At 32.3% G+C, this 20,913-nt stretch overlaps 1 protein-coding gene across 1 annotated transcript in view; it reads right to left on the bottom strand.

Moving 5' to 3' along the window:
• Positions 1 to 20,913, bottom strand: part of gstcd (glutathione S-transferase, C-terminal domain containing) — a 106,933-nt gene that overhangs the window by 19,687 nt on the left and 66,333 nt on the right. The window contains exons 6-8 of the mRNA XM_056456570.1: positions 14,771 to 14,886; positions 14,481 to 14,525; positions 11,512 to 11,640 (exon numbers count right to left, since the gene is read on the bottom strand). Of these exons, the coding sequence (XP_056312545.1) occupies positions 11,512 to 11,640; positions 14,481 to 14,525; positions 14,771 to 14,886 (290 nt within the window). The remainder of the gene's footprint in view (positions 1 to 11,511; positions 11,641 to 14,480; positions 14,526 to 14,770; positions 14,887 to 20,913) is intronic.

The raw sequence follows: 20,913 nt of genomic DNA, 5'->3' as shown, positions 1-20,913 counted from the left end.
ATCAAAAGAAACAAAATAAAAAAAAACTAAAACAAACTAAATAAAATAAAAGTACCAGAACAAAAAGCTAAACACATAGCTAATTTAAAAAAACACACACATAAAACAAATAAAATAAATTCCCATCAAGCAAAATAATATAAAATCTCAGAGAAAATATACTTTTATTTAGCTTTATTGTGACAGAATGCAAAAACTATAAATAAAATGCAGTGTTTTGGGGGATTCCACAGAATAAATTAAATTAATCAACAAAAACAAAAAACTGAAGCGAAGAACAAAAAACTAAACAAAAAGCAGAAACTAAAATAAAACAATAAAATGCAAACCAAAACATACCAGAAGAAATGAAAAGCAACAAAATAAAAATGAAACAACAACAAAAAACAAAAGCAGAAAGAAGAAAAATAAAACATATCAGAACCAAAAACAAAGGGAACAAACCCAAAGTAAAGAAACTAAAAGTAAAAAAACTAAACAAATAGATGGAAACAACTAAATAAACAAAAATAAAACCAAAAACAGGTTTATAATAAGTTACACTTCCAAAAATTGTTTGTGATCATTTGTGAAAACAAAGGGATAGTTCACCCCAAAATGAAAATCTTGTTAATAAATTAAGTCATTTAGCTGAAAAAATAAGTAAACAAAAAATCGAGAAATCATTTACACATTATTTACAGTAATCTTCCACTTGTTCCAAATTAAGTTTTTTTTTGTTCTGTATTTTGAAGAATGCTGTAAACCTGTGACTACTAAGGACATAATAGACATCCATAGTTGGAAAAACAAATCCCCCCCCCCCCAATCAAAAGCAAAACAATTTGAGTGAAACAAGAAAGTAAAATAGCTAGAAACAACAAATAATTGAAAAGCACATACATAATAAAAACTTACTTAAATAAATGCCCACCAAGCAAAATATTTTAAAATCTCTGTGAAAATATACTTTTATTTAGCTTTATAATGATAATAACAATAAAATGCGATGTTTTGGGCGGATCTGCTCGATTAAACTTGAAAAAATAAATAAATAAATAAATAAATAAAAACAAAAAATGAAACAAAGAACAAGAAACTAAACAAAAGCAGAAACTAAAATAAAACAAAACAGAAACCAAAAAAATATCAGAATTAAAGCAACAAAAATAACAACGAAACAAAAGCAGAAATGAAAACAAATAATAATAATAAATAAAAAGAAACCAAACCATATCAGAATTAAAAAAAAAACAGCAACAAACCCAAAGTAAAGAACCTAAACAAATAGCTGGAAACGACAAAATTAGAAAACAAATAGCTAGAAACGACAAGATTTTACACTTTAAAAACAAAAGTAGCAGTAAAAATAGAACAGTCCAACATAATGAACCATTACACTTCCAAAAAAATTGTTTGTGAATATTTGTGGGAGGATATTGAATATTGTTCTGTATTTTGAAGAATTTTGTGAACCTGTAACTACTATGGATGTAATTGACATCCATAGTTGGAAAAACAAATACTATGGAAGTCAATGGTTACAGATTTTCAACATTCATTCAACTCTAGTTTGGAATAGAGGATGAATAAATGATGACCAAATGTCATTTTTTGGGTGAACTATCCCTTTAACACAAGGACATCACTCTTGGCAATCATAGTGTATAGCAGGGGTCACCAATCTCGTTCCTGGAGGTCAGGTGGTGCCCTGCAGGGTTTAGCTCCAACTTGCCTCAACACACCTGCCTGGGTGTTTTAAGTATCCCTAGTAAGACCTTGATTAGCTTGTTCAGGTGTGTTTGATTAGAGTTGGAGCTAAAATCTGCAGGACACCGGGCCTCCAGGAAAAGTTTGGTGATCCCTGGTGTATAGCATGCGAATAGCCCAGCATAAATTCTTCATGAACACAAAGTATAAAAACACATCCATAGTAGGAAAAAAAAAAATACTATGGAAGTCAATGGTTACAGTTTTACAACATTCTTCAAAACATCTCCTTTTGTGTTTGACTAAAAAAATAAATAAATAAACAAGCAAATAAATAAAAAAAAAAAAAAAAAAATCAACCTAATTTTGAACAAGATGAGGATGAGTAAATAAATGCCAAATATATATATTTTTGGGTCAACTATCTCTTTAACACGATGACATTACTCTTGGCAATGGTAGCATATAGCATGTGAGTAATCCGGTATCAATTATTTTACATATGCAAAGAGGTATAAAACAACATCTATACTATGAAAAACAATACTATGGAAGTCAATGGTTACAGGTTTCCAACATTCTTCAAAATATCTCCTTTTACGTTCAACAAAGAAAAACAAAAACTGGTTTTGAACAAGGAAGATGTGTTGGCCAAATGGCATGTTTTGGGTGAACTATACCTTTAACACGATGACATCACTCTTGGCAATCATAGCGTATAGCATGCAAGTAGTCCAGTATCAATTCTTCACAAATGCAAAGAGGTATAAAAGCACATCTCAGCCATTCCAAGTCTTCCACTGGAATGTCGGATCTTGTGTCTCCAGAACGAATTTACAGTCATAATGAGACAAAGCTGGTGGGCCGCTTCCCAAGAGAGCAGATGAATGTTGTTCGGCATGGGAAAAGAAGCAGTGTTACAAAGCTAGAGTTTGTTTTTCCTTTGCTAGCAAATAAAGAGAAATCCGCGTCGGTTTTGTGTGGTCTCTCTCTCGCAGTGAAGGATCGAACAAATGAAGTTCTCTCAAAACCCATGACATTGACAAAGAGCTTAACGTCAGCCTCCAAGCTTGTTGTTCTTGTATAAATTATTCAGCGAATGGGGAAAACAATAAAGCCTGCTGCAAAAGCATATTTCTTATTAGGTTTTCCTCCGCTTTTTCTGCTGATGAGGTTTCTTTCTCTTCTCCTCAAATAGAACTTTTTCTGTCTTTATAATTAAGTAGTTGGCCTGGGGTGTGAAAAGCACAACTTCACAACTACCACGCATGTTCATTATTCACAGCCAGCGAACACAGCGGTGCGCTTGTTTCGCCATCATTCAACAGGTACAACAAATCAAGTTTGAGCAAACAGCACATAACTTTCTGTTCACATCATTACCCACGTTTAGTCATTTTTCTCCTGGTGTATAGCTGCAAGCCTTATTACAGACTATCATAAAGAGCCCCTATTATACATTAAGAAGGGTCATATTTTGGTTTTAAGGATCTCCAATGACAGGCTGATATGCATACAAGTCTTATAATATGCTTTTATTTTTATCTAATTATCCCAGCGATTCCCAATTCCCTGCTTAGCGCGAAGCTAATCGGCGCTGATTCGACAGATGACAGCGTGTTGCGAATTTCAGACCCATCTTCCCGTATTTCAGACCCATCTCCAGCCACCCACCCATTTTGTTAATTATCCCGGAAAACTCCCGTGATTTCAACCACCACCTATCCCCCCACCTACCCACCCCTTCCCCGGTCCTCAGAATTTTGGTACGGTCTGTAAAACCCCCAGGTCGCCAACATCGGTATAGGATCCGATCGCAGCGGCCGCCCGAAACATGCTTCATAGTAGTTACTAACACCCTTGGTCTCCTGGATTTTCAGGGACAGATGTTGCCAGGTATGTGTGTGCAGTTAAACACCAGCATATTGCTCTATTCTTAACCATGACACACATTCAGTATTAATCTACACAGCGGCAAAAGCTATTCTGAACCTTGACCGCTGCACGTGTGTAGAAACAGCCGACGGTGGCCATAGCGACCACAAACGGCAGTGTAACACGAGCTCACAAACACATTTAAATCCGTACACAAAGCAGCACGCCTCGCGTTTTCAACATGGCATTAGACGCAATATGAGAATATCAAAACCTGATACAGTACAAGCGGTTACAAGTAACAAAACACACTTAAATACATAGTTTGCAAACTAGAGAAAACAAGAAGGCAACTAACTTACACTTGTGAAATGGAGGAAGAAACTGATCCATGATCCATGTACTGACAAAGTCCCTTACATCAATAGTCTTTTCTAATTCTTCCTTTAACAAACGACCGACGAATTCTCCGTTGTAAGCGTGTGGATTCCAGAAGCACTCGAACAGCACAAGGCTGGGCTATGATGCTGTGGTACTTTTGCAAAAATAAACCTCCACCACTGACTCTTAACAGCTTCATCTTTGAGTAGAGAAAATAACACTAACATTTCTCTCACACTTCCAATAATATCCAGCTGAGCACAGCGCCTTCATCACTTGATTAAACCGGCGTCTGCTACAGAGCTTGTCTTCCTCTTTTACTTTGATACTGTGTTTGGGGGCGGGACCGCAGGTTTCAATTTTCCCGAGTTTGCACGTGCAACAATTGGGCGGGGCTTAAGTTTCATATCAATATCACGCAAGACGATTCATTTGAAGCACTATGAGTCGACTCTTTTATAAATGAATCAATAGTTTTAAACACTGTGCATATTCAGATTTAGGCCTTAGCTGGATATTTCACTTCACTTAGAGCTGTGTTACACACTACATGGAAGGTCATTCTCAAAAACCCAATATAGGGGCTCTTTAAAAAAAGAAGAAGAATGGTAGCTATTTTCACATATGTAGCCCTTTGGGAAACAGTATACATCCATTTTACGCACAGTTCTGGCTGGCTGTGCTGCTTCAGCAAGCAAAGCTTTTAATCATTTATGCTAATAAAATGAGCACAGATGATAATAATAGCCAAGAAGCTTGAGAATTCAACACTTTAAAGACCTCTGTGTCTGCACACAACAGGGCAATCAGTCTTAAATTACCAATACACTCGAAGGAGAAAACGATATGTATAGTAACAGAAGCCAAAAAAAGTAACAAAGTCTGCGTAATATCAAAAATTATGTTTATTTTGCTAGCTCATTGTTTTTCTTAGGTTTAACTGCTAATGCACTGAAAAAAATGTGTTTGGGTAATCTTATTTCAAAATCTGACCATTTGTTTCCACATTTAGAGGGCGGTTCTCCTGTTGCTGTCAACCTGAGTGCTTCCATAGCAACTGCATATAAATATCCTTAGCCACGCCCATCTTGCGGTTTCACCATGAGGAAAAGCAAAAAGAAAGGCTACTCAATATTCCACTTCAGTTGAAAGTACATCAACAAACTGAAATAAAGGTCTCAGCAACTTCTGGTTCATGTGGACTTTAAAGGTCCCGTGAAATGCTGTGAAATGTACATTTTTTAATCAATGTTTGACGTAATCTCATCTAAAAAATGAAGAGAGGGCTGGACAGAGTAGCTTCTTCCTTTAAAAAAAAAAGCATTTCGTTTTTATCACAGCTCTGCCAAGTGAGAGTGGTTAAGCCCAAGTGGATCAAATAAAAAGCAAATGTAAAGTTCCTTGAAAGGGGCGGAGCATGTCCGACACTAGAGAGCATTTGATTGGTCAAGATTTGAAACTAAAGTATAAGGTGACGTGAAAAAAACTAAAACTTTGATCCATTTAGGCAAAAGTGACAAACTACAGGGTTTAGATGTTTATATCAATTTTAAATCTTCTAAACGAGAATTTTGTCATTGTTTTGTAGCACACAAGCTTTTAGCTATCCTTGAAGACTAACATACTGATGCTAACATCTTAAAAACGTTATTTTAATTTCACTGGACTTTTAAGGCTTATTTCCTTTGTTCTGCATGATCAATCTAGACATAATGCAATTCAAAAAACGTAAACCACCTGTACATAATGAGCTACAGACAAAAAAATAAATAAATCCCACAACTGTTAATGACAGTTCTACAAAAGATATGTTTTGTAGAATACACAATCACTTTCCAGAACTTTCACAATTACTGTTCCTCTGTGGTGAAATGATTTAAATGATAATAATAATAATAATAATAATAATAATAATAATAATAATAATAATAATAATAATAATAATAATAATAATAAACATAAATAGAGGACTTTTTCTTTGATGTTCATTTGTAGTGAGGTATTTTTCCACCAAAAGTTGTGATTTTAGTTTGTGAAAAATAAATAAATAATAATAATAATAATAATAATAATAGTAATAATAATATGCATAATATAAATATAAAGCACCATTTCCATCCGATGTGTTAAAAAAAAGTCTAGGAAACCAACACAAAGTGGCAATACAACGCTGATGAAATGTAACCTACAGTAACAAACTATGTCATGCCATATTTGCACATTTGTGAAACTGCTCTAATCAATTTTTATGCACATTTAAAAATTTTACGCGTTTCAATTTTAAGCAATTACTCAAAATATGCACACAGCTATTTAACCAATAAGTTCTTACGATCCCTGAAAATCACAGAAATTACCAAATGTCACTTATAGAGTGCTTAACATTTAAAGTTCTTTTTATAAATAAATATATATACTTAGCCATATGACAACATCTGCTGACAATATTTAATGTTTAACACCTCGTTAAAAATATTAGGCATTTAATGTGTTCTAAAAATGCAAAAATTGCTGAAAACTTAGGTATAATAAAAAAAAAGAAAAAGATTAGCACGGTGTAAAGAGTTTCTACGACAAATTTTCTTCAAACAAAAAGTCACTCAAAAACACACACATATTCATTTATTAATTTTTCTTCGGCTTAGTCCCTTATTTATCAGGAGTCGCCACACTAAATGAAGCACCACAGTGGACTGAAAATATTCCAGCATATTTTTTTACGCAGCAGATGCCCTTCCAGCCACAACCCAGTACTGGGAAAAAACCCATACACACTTAAATTCACACACACTCATACACTCATAGAACACGCAAACTCCACATAGAAATGCCAACTGGTTCAGCCGGGACTTGAATCAGCGACCTTCTTGCTGTGAGGAGACAATGCTTACCACTGAGCCACCATGCCGCATCACATATATATCTAGACTTTTTAGATAAACCTAGGATGTTAATCTTCATTCAAACACTGGTTTCTCATGATGAAATCCTGCATAGAGAGAGCAGCGAAGGTTTGATAAAGTTTGTGTGTGTCCTCCGCAGATAAACCTGTGTGTGAAGCTCAATCCTGCAGCCGCAGCTCTCAGTGGATCCCTGAGGCCAGAGGCTGCAGACCTGAACATCTCATTACAGACAGATACTGCTGCAACAACACACTTCCTCATTTATTACACAAACCGTGTCGCTCTAAAAATGACACAGCAAAAAAACAAACAAACATTTGTCTTGTTTTCCATAAACAAGTTGCGTGATAATAAGATAATATTTTTGCCACAATGAAAAAACTGTATTCAATTCACAACAAGCTACTTTGACTGTGTAGTATGAAAAATAAACGACTCAACATTAATAAACCATAAAAAGTAAATATATTTCAGTCTCATAAGACCTCAATGTACCATAAGCAGACACAGGTATTTATTTAGCCTGTTTTTTTGTTTTTTACCAAATTAAATGCTAGTAACCATTGATTTGCATTTTATGAAGTACGAAAGTTTCAGCAAAACGTCTTCAGCGTTAAACAATGAAAAAAAGAAAAGAAAAAGTCCCCTACTTCCTAAGGTTGTATTACATATCTAAATTTAATACTGCATTACTAAGAAGTTTTGCGTTTTGTTTTTACTATTATTTTTACTACTATTGTGATTAATAACATTTTAATAACAAGTTATTAGGCATTAGTGATCAACACTGTAAGCTTTGTTACATTTTTTAAATAGTTGTTGTTGTCGATTTGCAAAAAAAAAAAAAAAAAGGGGGATATAGTGGTTTAAAGGTTTGGAAAGAATGTTAAAGGTGCCATATACTGCATTGGTTTAATAAGTAAAATTCTTCTCTGACATCTAGATAGTAGGTTTATGGTTTTGGTAAGTTAAATTTAACCTCCAGAAACGGTTTTATAAGCAAATTTATTGCTCCATAAAATATCCATAGAATCACAAGGTCCATGACTATGCCCACGTAGAATCTGCACGTGCAGAATTCTGCAGATTTTTAGCCTGTCATTGATTGTTTATTTACTTGAGTAAATGTATGTAAATTCATATTTATTCAGTTCTTAAATAAATTTCAGTAATATTATTGACTAATATGAAAATATTCATATGATTTATTTACAATATAGTTTGTAAAGTAATATTTTCTGTCTTTTAGTAGACATTTTATATAAGAGACTAATTGAATCTAATTATATGGGTCTAATTAGATTTGCATTGTAAACATTAAATACAAGTTAAAAGGGTATTACTTTTTATTTCATATATTAAGGTTTTAGGTATGATACTCCCAAAATCATTCCGCATAAATACGCAGATTTTTACCAAAAAAAAAGTTCATAGATTCTGTCTGGGCCTATCCATGATTGACCATATATGGTTCGTGTTATGAATATTAATGAGCTCCGCTCTGAAGTGCTGTTCTCACACACACACACACACACAGCATGATGTATGCTGAACACAGACAAATATAAACCCAATCAGAGTAACATTAAGCTATTTTGGATGACGTTAAGCTATAAATGGATAGAGGCTAAATGATAATTAAACTTGACAAAAGAGAGTGATAGAGATGTATCGCATTGTATTTTGAAGCTACAGACAAAGAAAACACCACCTGGAATTATTATCAACCTTTGCATGAACAGATGACAGTTGAGCTGAGTGATCTGACCAGGATTTGACATGATTCAGCAGTCCAAATGTGTTTGTTCAAACTTACGCATCAAATTTCACAATAAACATGACAAATTAATGAAAGATGTAACTAAACATACCTTATGCCTCTTCAGAGTGGAGATAAATAAATGTGTAATCTGTAAATCTTGCATCTTGTGTCCTGAGGCCAGTTTGAAACATGTATCGTGCTGCCGTTGCCCAGTAACACACAGCAAACAATTTGGCGCTTGCCTTTTCAAAATACATAGCAAGTGAAATATGCGCTTCAAATAACTAAAGGAGGACAATTTTCACAGTTGTCTCACTAGAAAACGTTTGGATTATCAAACGCAGCCTGAGACGTGCATATTAATGATTTCAGAGATTTTTTTATGATCTCAGAGCTGCATACAAGTTGTGTGCTCTTGATGACGCAGCTGCTCATCAGGTCCGGATGAATGACCTAAAGTAGGTGTGCATGCAAATGATTAGGCCATGGCCCATGAATCTCGTTTGAATAGTTTGCTTTGTGTTCTGACTGGCCCTGTTGCTGCTGGATTTTACACTTGTAGAATTTACATTAAAATATCAATGTCAATTTTATTTATATAGCACTATTTAATACAACCAGAGGTTGACCGATGTGCTGCACAGTACAAATCAAAACAGATAAAAAAACAAATGTATATATAAAATTATAAAAACAAGGAAACAGTGGTGTCTGAGGCTCACTGTATAACTATTTCCATATACTGATCTTTTATTATTCTACTATGCCTTGGTATACTCACATTTTCATTATAGGGAACCTTTAAAACAAATCATAAATGAACATAAGAGCAAAAGGGATCTATCTTCACCTATATCTGCACCCATATATAGCGTTCTTGCATGTAATTATGTCAATACTGTTAATTTTTACACTGTATATGCATATACTGTAAACAAAGTGCATCAAAAAGTTTGTCTAATAACTAATCTGTTTGTGGTTATGTTGTCTGGGCAAACAGATAATAAGAGATAACAAAATAAGTGTGTGTAAATTATTATTTGGAAATAACAGTATTGTTTTAGAGTTAGTGCCGGACGTCTCATTTGGAAATAAACGTAGTGTTAATGCTTGGCTAAGTTGAACAGCATCTTGTCAACGAGCCAATTTCATCACTCAAAATGTGGTAATGAGAATCCCACTCGCTTTTGAAAGGAAATAAAAAGGACAAACGCATAATTAATATGGACGGCAGGGAGAATTAAACAAGCTGCAACTAGAGAGTGCCAGAATCCATCCGGTAAGAAAAGACAATGCAATGCAAATGCAGAGAGACCTATACCTTCTGGCAGAAACAAAGAAAGATAAAGGTTGTTTATGAGAAATTATTGAAACGACTCGTCGCAAGAACAAATGCTGTAAGCAAAAACAATTAACGATGAAAGGATACAGTGGTGTCCAAACGCCTGAGACTAAATGAAAATTAAGGGATTAAAAAAGCAATGAGCAAATAAAATGAATCAACAAAATAAAATAAAACTAAGAAAACACAATAAAATATATATTCCCTCCTGCTCTATTTGCCATATGAGATTCAATGTTCATTTAGTAACTCAACAAATGTTATATAATTTTTAAAAACGGAATATAATTTCAAACCCATGTGTGTAAATAATGCAAAATAATGAAATATTAGATACACAAATCTTCGCTTTTTGGATTTATTTTCCCCACACATTAGAATGTATGCTGTTTGATATATTTTTTTTAATCAACAAAAACAAATGATAATAATAATTAAAGAAGACACCTACTTAAATATTATTCAGTGCAATAATTTATATACCAAAAGTTTTTGCCAGGTATATTAAGAACTATAATTATCTAATGACATATTAAATGGTTCACAGTGCCGCCCCAAAATTCTCCATAATTGCCATTTTATATCTTTATTCTTCAAACTTTCTTCAACTTTCCTTCAAACCACAAAGAAGTTTTGAAGACAATAATATTTAGTATGACAACTTACCCTTCTGTATATTTTAATAGGTGCATATTAATAAGAAAAAAACATATATAGCTTCATTCTTATAATGTTTGAAAATAAAATTCATAATAAAAATAATAAATAATAATAAATATATAAAACAATCAACAAAAATAAATAAATTAATAAAATAAACATAAATTAAAAATATATAAAAAAAAATAAATCAAAACAAAACAAAATAAACACACACAAATTGAATGGAATAAATAAAAACAACAATATACATTCATACACACACACGCATGCATGCACACACACAAATTAAATAGAATAAATAAACCAATAATATACATTTATACACACACACAAATTGAATGGAATAAATAAATAATATACATTCATACACACACACACACACCCTCACACAAATTAAATAGAATAAATAAACCAATAATATACATTCATACACACGCACGCAAGCGCACACACACACAAATTAAATGGAATAAATAAACCAATAATGTACATTCATACACACACACACACAAATTGATAAGAATAAACCAATAATAAAACATTCATACACGCACGCACGCACACACAAATTGAATGGAATAAACCAATAATATACATTCATACACACACACACATGCACATGTGCGCTGTCAAATGCTTACAATTAATAACTATTCTTTTAATTTACTTGCATAACATGAGGTAATGAGATGCTGTGGTCTTTTTGTTGTATATAGTGGGTCAGAAGCAAAGACTTTGAGGGTTATTGATCTAATATTAAAATAATTTTATATTTTCATGAGATTGTTGTTTTGTTTACACTGAATATCAATTCTGCTGCAAAAAACTACAACAACTTACTACCTAAAGAAATATACCTTACATTTACAAATAAAGATCACGTAGCCGGCGCTCACCCCGATGTTGAAGTTTCCAGTGAAATAGTCCAGGTTTGTCTGGATGAAGCCGATGTTTGACAATCTGAGCTGAGCGCTTCTTTCTTTGGCCCTGACCAGAGACTCCTCTTTATTTTCAACAAGAATAACCTGTTCAATGACAAAAAAAAGAGGATATTTCACCATGCCGTGCCGTGTATTATATCTCTTACAGCTTACTGCTTCATTTCCAAATTGCTCATTGATTCATCTTAGCAGTTCTTTTTTTGAGAGGCCATTTCATCAAAAGGAAAGCAAATCTGCAGAGAAAATGAAGTACTTCGTCTAAACGTCTATCTGATACTGCACTGAACCATCAAATGCCTGTTAGCACGCACAGAGTATTCTAATACTGAGGACGTACAGAGTTGATTTGCCTGTCTGTGCTGGTTAAATAAATTTAAAATCTTGAAGAGATTCATCCATTCAATTTCAGTTCATCTATTCCATCTCATTCATTTATTCATTCAATTTATTTTAATTTAATTTAATTTAATTTAATTTAATTCAGTTCCATTTCATTCAGTTCCATTTCATTTTATTCATTCATTCATTCAGTTCTATTTCATTTCATTCATTCATTCAGTTCTATTTCATTTCATTCATTCATTCAGTTCTATTTCATTTCATTCATTCATTCAGTTCTATTTCATTTCATTCATTCATTCAGTTCTATTTCATTTCATTCATTCATTCAGTTCCATTTCATTCATTCAGTCATCCATTCAACTTCATTTCATTCATTTATTCAATTCCATTGAATCCTTCCTTCGTTCATTTATTCAAAATTGAATGATCGAATAAATGAATTAATTATTTTCATTTCGTCCATTCCATTCCTCATTCATTCAATCTCATTCATTCCATTCTATTCATTCAATTCCATTTAATTCATTCAAATTCCATTTGATCATTCAATTTTATTTCCTTCATCTATTCATCGGTTTCATTTCATCCATTCCTTATTCAAATCATTGGTTCCCATTCATTAAATCTCCTTCATTCAATCAATTGCATTTAATTCATCAATTCCTCAATTTCATTTGAACCATTCCATTCCTCATTCACATTATTCAATCTCATTCATTCGTTCATTCTTTTATTCATTCATACAATTCAATTCCATTTAATTTCATTTCATTCACTCATTCAATTCCATGCAATCATTCATTCAGCTTCATTTCACTCATTCAATTCCATGCAATCATTTATTCAGCTTCATTTCACTCATTCAATTCCATGCAATCATTCATTCAGCTTCATTTCACTCATTCAATTCCTTCAAGGTTGAATGAATAAATGAAATGTAATTTTATTCATCAATTTCATTTTGTCCATTCCATTTCTGATTCATTCACATTTATTCAATCTCATTCATTCATTTATTCAACTCAATTTCATCAATTAATTCATTCATTCCATTCTATTCATTTAATTCCATTTAATTTATTCCAATTCCATTTGATCATACAATTTCATTTCATCCATTCCTCATTCCCATCATTCGATCCCATTCATTCAATCAATTGCATTTAATTCATCAATTCCATTTCATTCATTCATTCAATCTCATTCACTTATTCAACTCCATTTCATCAATTAATTAACTAATTATATTCAATTCCATTTAATTTATTCAAATTCCAGTCGACCATTCAATTTTATTTCATTCATCTATTCATCAATTTCATTTTATCCATTCCTTGTTCAGATCATTCATTCCCATTCATTCAATTTAATTTCATTCATCTGTTCATCAATTTCATCCATTCCTCATTTGCATAATTCATTCATTTGTTCATTCATTCATTGATGTTCAACTCAATTTCAATTATTCAATTTCATTTAATTCATCCATTCCATTCCTCATTCAAATCATTCAATCAAATCCATTCCTTCATTCTTTTCTTCTCTTCCATTCATTCATTCATTCAATTTCATTTTGTTCATCCATTCATGATTTTATTTCAGCCATTCATTCATTTAAATCCATTCCTTCCCTCCTTCCTTCATTCATTCAAATCCATTCCTTCCTTCATTCATTCAAATCCCTTCCTTCCTTCCTTCATTCATTCAAATCCCTTCCTTACTTCCTTTATTCATTCAAATCCCTTCCTTCCTTCCTTCCTTCCTTCCTTCCTTCATTCATTCAAATCCCTTCCTTCATTCATTCAAATCCATTCCTTCCTTCCTTCATTCATTCAAATCCCTTCCTTCATTCATTCAAATCCATTCCTTCCTTCCTTCATTCATTCAAATCCCTTCCTTCCTTCCTTCATTCAAATCCCTTCCTTCCTTCCTTCATTCATTCAAATCCCTTCCTTCCTTCCTTCATTCATTCAAATCCCTTCCTTCCTTCCTTCCTTCCTTCCTTCATTCATTCAAATCTCTTCCTTCCTTCCTGTCTTCCTTTCTTCCTTCCTTTCTTCCTTCCTTTCTTCAAATCCATTCCCTCATTCTTTTATGGAATTCCTTCCATCAATGTCTTCATGGAAGATGGTATTAACATCCTAATGAATATTAGGATGACAAAAAAAGACAAATATATACTTTTGTCCCATAAAAATTTCTAAAAATAAACCCATTTAACATAAGACACATGTTTTGTGATCTAGTACTACACATAATATGCATACATCATTTTCAAATATGAACTCAGAAATAGTGTGACAGTTAAGGGGTTAAATTAATCAGTTTAATTAATCAGAATAAAACCATTGTCTATATCTTTCACAAAAAAATATTCAGTGCAATAAAAGATGCTTAACAGTCATTTAGTAATGCATGACGGTGGTTCTTCAAGCCTTGGAGAGAAAGAAAAAACAACAACAGTGTGGCATTTTTCCAGTGTCTACAAATGAGGTCACCAGGGATGAAGACAGATTTAGTTTCTTTTCTTCGACAGCGTTAACTCAAACCTCGCTACACTTGAACAAATCAGAAAGCCTTACCTGACATTTAGGAAGCATGTAGGCCAAAACAATCCCAACGTGCCCCTGAGAAAACAAACAGAGGAAAAAATTTGGAGAAACAGCTCATTGGATCAAAGCGTGCTCACAAAAAACCCATGTGAATATTGACCTGCTGCCCGCGAGCTGTAACGTCAGGGCTTATATGTATGCACAGAAGAGCTCGTCCCCAGATTATACGAGGAGAGCAGATGCTTTACTGACATACATGCAGAGTCTCGGAAGAAAACAGAAAAGAGTCCAAGGCTTTTCGGAAATGTCATCTGACGTACCCCTCCGCTGCAGAAATCCACCACTGTGTGTCCCGGCTGGGCCTGATTCAACACCATCGCCAGCAGGTTGTCGAGCTGTTGTTGTTTGCGCAGCGCACGGCTGTCTGACATCTTACCTTTAGGGAAGAGGATTCAATGTTAGGGAGGAGACGGGGAATTGCAACACACTGCAACGAGATATGCAGAGACCAAAATGAACTAATATTTATCATCAATCTTCACCAGCTGATTGATTAGGTTAAGAATTGCACATTTGTTTGTATTATGAATATGTTTAAATATGAAAATATGAGGCATCATTTCTGTATATTTGTGAAATTTGCTTAAATTTCTACCAGAAATAAGTGCATTTGAGCTGTACAATCTTTTTATATCACTCTATAATTAAGAGAATACTGCAAACTGCCAGAGGATAAAGAAAATAAAATGTATATTAAATGACAAATTTTGTCTGAATGGTTTTATAAATGATTGCTATCAAAGCATAAATTTAAATATACAAAAAAACAAACATATGGCTATATAAATAACTGATATTATAATTATTATAATTGTTAAAAAAGAGTGCAGACAGAAAACGAAATAAGAAAAAGAAAATAAGCTAAACAAATAGATCATACAAAAGTTTCATAACACATACAAATACATTTTAAATAAATAAATAAAATGCCTACAAAAAATAAACAATAAATGGCTAATTAATGGGTACATAAAATTAGTGCTGGGCAAAGATTAATTGCATCCAAAATGGATGCATCCATGGGTATGCATGTATGTGTACATAAGTATACTATATATATATATATATATATATATATATATATATATATATATATATATATATATATATATATATATATATATATATATATATATATATATATATATATATATATATATGTGTATATATATGTATATATGTATATATATATATATATATATATATATATATATATATATACGTATATATATACGTATATATATATATATATATACGTATATATATGTATATATATGTATATATATGTATATATATATATATATATATGTATATATATATACGTATATATATGTATATATATATATATATACGTATATATATGTATATATATATATATATATACGTATATATATATATATATATATACATATACATATATATATATATATATATATATATATATATATATATATATATATATATACGTATATATGTATATATATGTATATATATGTATATATATATATATATATATATATATATATATATATATATATATATATATATATATATACACATTTACATTTAGTCATTTAGCAGACGCTTTTATCCAAAGCGACTTACAAATGAGGACAAGGAAGCAATTTACACAACTATAAGAGCAGCAGTGAACAAGTGCTATAGACAAGTTTCAGGTGTGTAAAGTCTAAGAAGCAAAGCATTAGTAAATTTTATATACTTTTATATATATATATAATTTTATATATATATATGTATGTGTATATATATATATATATATATATATATATATATATATATATATATATATATATATATATATATATACACACACACATACATACATAAATATACACAGCACATGATCATATCTTATATCAAAACAAACTTTTATTTTGGATGTGATTAATCCTTTTGTCCAGCACTATATAAAATACAAAATATTATAAAAAAAAAAACATTTATTGATAGCTCTCAATAACAGACAGAAGAAAAATTACAGATAGATATAATAAAGCTATTATCAATAAGGCTGCATAAATAACAGATGCAAACAAACAGACACATGGCTATATAAATAAATAAAATAAAAAAATCAGGAATAAATAAACATCTATAAAAAGTAAAACATTAGTAGCTATAAAAAAATAAACAAACTTATGCCTGAAGAAAATGGCAAATAAATACATCTATATAACTATAGCAATAAATCTCAAGTTAAATTTTTACATAAAATGAATTGCTAAAAGATAAACAACATGGCTCAATCTCACAACAAACTAGTTCAAAAACAGCTAAAAATGCCTGATTTAACATCTGAACAGTCTACAAAACTAAAACACAAACAGCCGAACAGCACTTTCAGCGGTGATTAAACACATCAAATTATTTCAGCGGCTACACGAGACAGCGAGAACGCTCTCAAAAACACATTTGTACCTCTTCTCTTCTCTCTTTTTTTTCTCTTTTTCCAGCCACTCAAGTCATCTCCAACTTTAATTGGAGTTGAAGGCTGTTTTCACACAGCCACACTCTCTCTGCCACGGGGAATAAATTTGCAGCGTGTTTCCTGTTTTGAATCGAGTGCTCAAGCTGTGTTGAAGAAACACCATCAATGCAATATAAATCACAGACGCGTCTGTCGTGCACTGCTGCGCCCATTTGATGCACGATTCTCTGATGAGGGTCGGAAGAAATACCTGGAGCCGGAGAGGAAACAACGACCCAACTAAAGCGCTGTACAGCTTTGTCTAGCACGTGTCGTGATTAACACCTGATAATTCATGCCTTAACGAGGAACAAATCAATCAACCAGGCTCAGGTGATGACTGAAAAACAAATATGCAGATTCCTGCGAATAAATTTGCATGTTTTGACTTGAGCTTATACAAACGTAGGGATCAAATTTTCACTCTACATTGAAATATTTCAATCAATACTTTGTACTGGAGTCACTAAAATGACTGAAAACAATACAATAATTGTGAAACAACATGGCGAAATCGTTGATAATAGCAAAAAAATTGTAAATTCTCTGCTTGAAATACTAATTTAAATAATTGGTAACACTTTAGCGTAGTTTACACCTTTAACTAGTGGTTTACTACCAGCCTATTTATAAGGATATTTGCTGTTTATAAGTATATAATAGTACATGTTTATAAAATTATGATGTTATTATACATCCCAAATCCTACCCAATACCTAAAACCAACTACTAATTGTTAATAAGCAACAAATTAGGAGTTTATTGAGCTAAAGTCTTAGTTAATGGTTTGCTAAAAGTGAGGACAGTACCTTAAAATAATGTGTGATTAAATAATTATATACACAAGTAATAACTGACAACGGGCCATTGGATTATTATAACTTTACACGCACCAGCCCCATTATTAGGTACACCTGTCCAACTGCTCGTTAACGCAAATTTCTAATCAGCCAATCACATGTCAGCAACTCAATCCAGTGAGCAGCAGTTCTGTAAGTGCAAATGCCTTGTTGATGCCAGAGGTCAGAGGAGAATGGCCAGACTGGTTCCAGCTGACAGAAAGGCAACAGTAACTCAAATAACCACTCGTTACAACCGAGGTATTGCAGAAGAGCATCTTTGAATGCTTAACACGTCCAATCTTGAGGCGGATGGGCTACAGCAGAAGAAGATCATACCGAGTGCCGCTCCTGTTAGCTAAGAGCAGGAAACTGAGGCTACAATTCACACAGGCTCACCAAAATTGCACAATAAAGACTGGAAATGTTGCCTGGTCTGATGAGTATCGATTTCTGCTGCAACATTCGGATGGTAGGGTCAGAACTTTGCATCAACAACATGAAAGCATGAATCCATCCTGGTTTGTATTAACGGTTCAGGCTGGTCGTGGTGGTGTAATGGTGTGGGGGATATTTTCTTGGCACACTTTGCGCCCATTAGTACCAATCAAGCATTGTGTCAACATCACAGCCCACCTGAGTATTTTTGCTGACCATGTCCATACCTTTATGACCACAGTGTACTCATCTTCTGATAGCTATGTCCAACAGGATGACGCGCCATGTCATAAAGTGCGAATCATCTCAGACTGGTTTCTTGAACATGACAATGATTCACTGTACTCAAATGGCCTCCTTTGGGACGTGGTGGAACGGGAGATTCACATTATGGATGTGCATCCGACAAATCTGCAGCAACTGCATGATGCTTTCATGTCAATATAGAGCAACATCTCTGAGGCATATTTCCAGTACCTTGTTGAATCTATGCCATGAAGTATTAAGGCCGTTCTGAAGGCAAAATATCCTAGTAAGATGTACCTAATAAAGTGGCCAGTGAGTGCATAATAATAATAGAAATAATGCGCATTTGAGGTGGTGATGCATTTTCTTCGAATAATTAAACAGCGAGAAGTGATTTATTCTCATTATAAAATTATGATTTCTTGACCTAATTATTCAGATTATTCCAATGGAAATCTGAAAAAACTTTTGTAGGCTGTGTAATAACTGAAATCCTTCAGCGTAGTGATATGTAAGTGTAATGTGCCCAAAATCTGTCTGGAACTACTTTAGCTTTATTGCTTTGTTTTGCGTTTTTAATGAAAATAACTGCAGTGTAGTATAAATAATATCTGTCGCATATTATGCACAACTCTGATGAACAAGTCAGAAGAACAACCTGGAGCCAAATAGAAAAACTAAACCCAAAACAGAAGGAAAAAACATGATAAATGTCCAGGAGTCTAACAGGGAACAAAACAATCAACCAGACTCGGGTGAGGAAGACAAGGCAGTGATTCAGTTTCAGTCTCTCTGTTGTCTTTCTCTAACAGTAGGGCTGTAATGTGGTATGTGCAGGAGATGTAACTCATTAACCCAAAGCACATTTGCTGCATCTCTGAGAAGATATAAATCCAGAGGAATGTCGGCCTGCTGTCAAATAAAGATCTCCCATCCATCAGGAGAATCAAATCCTGATGATGAACTGAAGCCAATGAACAGTGAGCTTGATTTTTTATTTTTTAATCAAAGATTAAACTAATTTATTTTGATATGCTGATTATGTATTCCATTAAAAGCACATCTAGATTGGTTGATTAGCCAAATAACTGAACGAAGATAATTAAAAGCTATTAACATAATTGTGGCTGGTGAGTAAAAGCTTAAATAGTTGTAAAAGTGGAAGTAGGTTTCACATGAATGCATCAGTCTGTTGGAATCGCTTTTATAAAACATTCAAATAAAAATCAGTAGTAATTAAATATGCAAATAAATAAAGCAAATAAACAAAATAAAACAAACAAATTAATTAATAAACCAAATAGATTAATGCAAAATAAAGCAAATAATAAGAAACATTATAAATAGAAAAAACTATCCAACGTATAAGCAGATAAACAAATCAGAAAATTAAATGCAGGAAAAAAGATAATAAATATGCAGAAAAATAAACAAGCAAATGAAGCAGAAAAAGCTAAAATGCTAATAAATAATAGCAGATTAATGCTATTCATGAAAATAAATAAGAACATTTATAAATACAGGAAATAATCAAATATATATGCAAAAAATAATCTGAAAATTTAATGGAGGAAAAAACTAACAAATATGCAGAAAAATGAATAAGTAAATAAAGCAGAAAAAGCTAATGTGTAAATAAATAATTTCAAATGAATTTGTATAATTAATTAGATGAGCTAAATAGATAAATGCAAAATAAAGCAAATAAAAAGCATGAAAATTAATAAGAAAAATTATAAATACGGGAAATAATCAAATATATACTGTATGCAAAGATATAAATAGGAAAATTAAGTGCAGGAAAAAGCTAATAAATACGCAGAGAAATAAATAAGTAAATACGGAAATAAATTATTGGAAATTAATTAAATAAATAATTATCCCAAATTAATATAGCAAATTTATAGTAAACAGAACAAACAAGCAAATAAAAATAATAAAGCAAAAAATTTAAATAAAAAATAGAATAAAATTAAAAATAATACATTTGTAATATAATTTTAAAAAAAGTTAAAATTAAGTAAAATTAAATAAAACTAAATTAATTGCTTATGAAAATAAGCAATGTTCGAACTCACATAGAGGGAGTATTCTCCAAACAGACGTTTCTGGTGCTAAGAGTGATGGAGGAAAACCCAAGTTGAAATAAGGCCATAGAATAATGAGATATATTGATCAGGCAGCATTTCTAATTGACATGGCATAGCCAGGTTTGGTCCAAAACCCACCCGCAGTGCTTTAAGACAAATAGAGATATGGAGACAGATGATTGAGATGAGATGGGATATGTATTTGTTGGGAAGAAATAAGTCGAAACAAATGAAAAAAAAAGATTATGAGGTCCCATCAGGGCAGTACTGGTAAAAGCATATAGCAATCTTATAACAATTCT

Source organism: Danio aesculapii, chromosome 1 (assembly GCF_903798145.1).
Source record: "Danio aesculapii chromosome 1, fDanAes4.1, whole genome shotgun sequence".
Taxonomy (NCBI): Eukaryota; Metazoa; Chordata; class Actinopteri; order Cypriniformes; family Danionidae; genus Danio; species Danio aesculapii.
Note: the sequence above shows the minus strand (reverse complement) of the source record. Positions and strands in the feature narration are given on the sequence as shown.